Source organism: Alligator sinensis, unplaced genomic scaffold (assembly GCF_000455745.1).
Source record: "Alligator sinensis unplaced genomic scaffold, ASM45574v1 scaffold337_1, whole genome shotgun sequence".
In the NCBI taxonomy this organism is placed as follows: domain Eukaryota; kingdom Metazoa; phylum Chordata; order Crocodylia; family Alligatoridae; genus Alligator; species Alligator sinensis.
The window spans coordinates 148,313-151,746 of NW_005841927.1; the positions used below are offsets into that span (position 1 = coordinate 148,313).

The following is a 3,434-nucleotide window of genomic DNA, read 5'->3' on the forward strand; positions in this document are numbered from 1 at the left end:
TCCCTTCTGACCCTAACATCTATGAATCTATGAATGCAAGGGGATCCAGGCCAGGTGCAGCAAGGGGATCCTGCCTCTCTGGATTCATGTAGGGCACCATCACCAAGCTCTGGTAGGCAGGAGAGCTTAGTCTGGGCGCCCGTGTCCTGGCCTGCTGTGCTCTCAGCTGCTTTCTAGCGAGGTCCCTAGGGTGTCAGGGGTCTCTGCAACACGGGTCCTTAATGCATGCCTTGCTGCAGCCAGCGAATGCGCGGCGCTGTTGAGATGCAACGGCTCCTAGTGCCATCCTGGGAAGCCCGTGGTCCAAAGCATTCGCCGCACAGGGTGTCAGCTGAGACCTGGCACCTCTCACGACCCCTCCTCCTCCATCGCTCTAGGCACGCAGCCTCCTGCTGCCCTAATGCCCGAGCTCCCCTGCGGGCACATGGGCCACTTACCGCCGTAGTACTGGATACGGCTCTGCTTTCCGCTCAGGTTGTACCAGGCCTCGAAGGGCTCCTCGATTTCCGCGTAGGGCAGGTTGATGATGCCTGCAGGAGACAAGGCGGCAGCTCAGCCTGATCCGGAGTGAGGGGAGCAGCCAGGGGGGTCCGGCATCCGCTGACCGGCCTCCGACAAGCCCTGGTGGCCTCACTGGTGAGACTGGGGCACGATGGGGGTGACACAAGTGCGTTCACACACACATGCACATGCAAACGCTCACACACATACAACTAAGCCCTGGCTATGGGGGCAGGGGTCCACCAGACCCAGTCTAGCCTGAAGATTTTTTATTGAGGGTCCCCATCCACCCTGCGCGCTGGTGCTGCAGCTGGCCTGATGTCCCAAGGCAAGAGTCCAGTGGAAGGAGTTTGGATGCCTGGCCATTAACACGGTAACAGGCCCCCTTATTAGGGACTGTGATTGGTGCCCTGTAATTAGCACCACTAGCCCCCACCCAATTAGGAGCTGTGACTTGCATAAGGCTGGGATGGACAGACCATGCCTCCCCATCCACCCTCCCAAGGCTCCACCTTTGTTTCCTAACTCCTGTAATTGCTGCAGGAGTTTCCCGGCAGCCCCGGCTCTGTTTGAAGTGGGAGCCAGGGGCAATTCTCAGCTGCATTTCAAAGAATGACAAGGCCGGGCAGCTGCCAGGGGGAGGGAGAAGCCAAGGGCTCCAGGTATTATTGCAGAGGCGTGGGGGAAAGGTGAGCTCCCAGATCCCAGCCCCTGCATTGCAGCGGGGACCCCCAGAGCCCTGTCCCCCAGCCCAGCGGCAGGCCGAGGGGAGGGGTACTCGCAGCCTAGACGGTCTGGAAGGTAACTCAGGGCACAAGAGGCTGCAAGCAGTGGGCTCAGCCCCGCTGCCACCTGCGCACCGGGCAGCCTTACCTTTGACGTGGTAGATGTTTCCAAAGGAAGGGGTCGTGAGTGACGCCTTGCAGTCATGCCCTAAAGAAGGGAACACAACAGCCCATCAGACCTGGGCGAGGCGGAGCAGCCGGGGGGTGGGTGGGCCATACTCCCAGGTCTTGGTGCCTTTGAGCCACGGGCCTCGTCATCGGAGCCAGGCGGTCAGTGCAACGTCAACGGGCGAGACGGGCACGTGGCTGGGATGTTCCTGCCTTGAGCGGCGGGGACGAGCCCTGCTGTTCTGGGGATGCCTGCGGCTAGCACCCATGTTTCCAACTCACTCTGAACTGGTCTAACTGGTGCTGGGGCGGAAGGGAGGCAGGCTGCTGAGGAAGCCCCCACCCACCATGCTCCTAACTCCTTCCGCCTCTTGCAATCACAGGGTGCGTGAGGTTCGGGGCGTGCTCGGGCCTGGCGTGAGCAGCTGCGGTGTCATGGCCCATGTACCATCCAGGCCCGTGACCCACCACCCAGTTGCATGCAGCTGTAGAGACAAAGCCCCCCGGCGTGACAGGGGGATTTGGGGGGGCTGCATCCTATAAGGCCAGGAGACGGGCCTGTCATCGAGGAGCAAAGCAGGTGTCAGGGCCAGTCTGTCTGCTCTGCACGGCAAATGGTCTCCCGGAGGCACCGGGTGCAGCATGCAGCCCGGCTGGGGACCAGGGTGGGGGTCTCAGGGCTCCCCGCCTTGCCCCTTCTCTTGCAGGCCTGCATGGAAGAGCAGGGAGGGATGCTAAGGCTGGAACCAGCCCCCTGCAAGCCCCAGCCACGCTCCGTGGCTCCCAGGCCGCAGGTCCTGCTGGGTGGCACCGGTGGCCAGCAAAGATTTGGCCAACGGTTTCATCCGAGAGCATCGGAGGCCACAGGTGTGGCTGGCGCCCAGCGTCTGCCCCGGGGCTGCTTGGCTCTGGCGGGAGCACGGACTCTGGGCTCCGCCACGGAGCCGCCTCCTCTGCCCCGGGACCCGGGCTCCGTGTTTCTCAAGACTGCAGCTGTGGCTCAATCCTGTACAAACCCAAGCCAACACGCCCTGCGCGGGACTTGCCTCTCCCTGCAAGGCGCCGGGACAGGACTGTGCCTCCCGTCTGCTTTAACCCTTCCTTGCCTGGCTCCATAGCCCCCTGCCCCAACACGCCGGCTGCAGCCAGGGCAGCTCAGGGGTAAGCCATCTCCGTCTCCAGCATCGGAGCAGAGGCGTGGGCAACCCTCCTCTCCTTACACCCCTGGCCCGGGCAGTCAGAGGTGCCAGGGGGAGGCCACTGTGTATGGCAAAGCTTCGTCTGCAAATCATCCCCCCAGCTAAGTGTGTGACTCACAGCCCTCAATTTTACAGCCCCTGAGTGGGGGAGCCCCAGTACTTTGCCCCGTGCCAGTGGGCCCATTCTCTTCCAGCCAGGGGAAACTGAGGCACAGCAGAGGCTGCAACCCAGGAGTCCTGCATGACCTTTGCATGAGCCCCAGCACCTGCCTACTCAAAGCTGGGGGACCCCTGCCCCACACAAGCGGCAGGGGGGCCTTTGTGGACCCACACCGCCCCTCCAGGGGGGAACATCTCAACGGCCTCCCCACCCCGAGCAGGGGCGAGACTCACCAGACACGCAGCCCCAGGCCACGCAGAGCAGAGCCCAGCGGAGAGCGCCCATCCTGGCAGCCGTGGGAGAGGGAGCTCCCAGCACCCCCTTGACAAGGCAGCCAGCAGCAAGAGGAACCAGGAGAGCCAATGCGGACCGGCTGGGGAGGAGGGAGCTCAGGCTTGTGTCTGCAGGAAGATCAGCACAAGGCAGGGTGGAGCCAGCACGGGAAGGGGGCGTGGGGCGGGGAGGGCAGCAAAAGGGGCAGGAAGAGCAGCTGGGGCTTGGCAGGGGCTCCGGGGGTCCCCAGGGCTGGAGGATGGGGAGGAAGGACAAGGGGAGCTGTGCTCAGGGCTGGAGCAGCCTTGGAGTGGAAATGCTATTGCAAGCCCTGCGGGGTTCAGACCCCTCCACGGGCCTGGGGCAGGGGATGCTCCAGGTCACTGCCTCCCGCAGGGACCTTGTGCC

At 63.5% G+C, this 3,434-nt stretch overlaps 1 protein-coding gene across 1 annotated transcript in view; it reads right to left on the reverse strand.

Annotated features, from left to right (window-relative positions):
• LOC102368507 (digestive cysteine proteinase 1-like) overlaps positions 1–3,164 on the reverse strand; it is an 8,252-nt gene extending 5,088 nt beyond the window's left edge. The window contains exons 1-3 of the mRNA XM_006019224.1: positions 2,987–3,164; positions 1,375–1,434; positions 438–530 (exon numbers count right to left, since the gene is read on the reverse strand). Coding sequence (XP_006019286.1) covers positions 438–530; positions 1,375–1,434; positions 2,987–3,038 — 205 coding nt within the window. The 5' untranslated portion in view covers positions 3,039–3,164. The remainder of the gene's footprint in view (positions 1–437; positions 531–1,374; positions 1,435–2,986) is intronic.
• Positions 3,165–3,434: the final 270 nt, after the last annotated feature.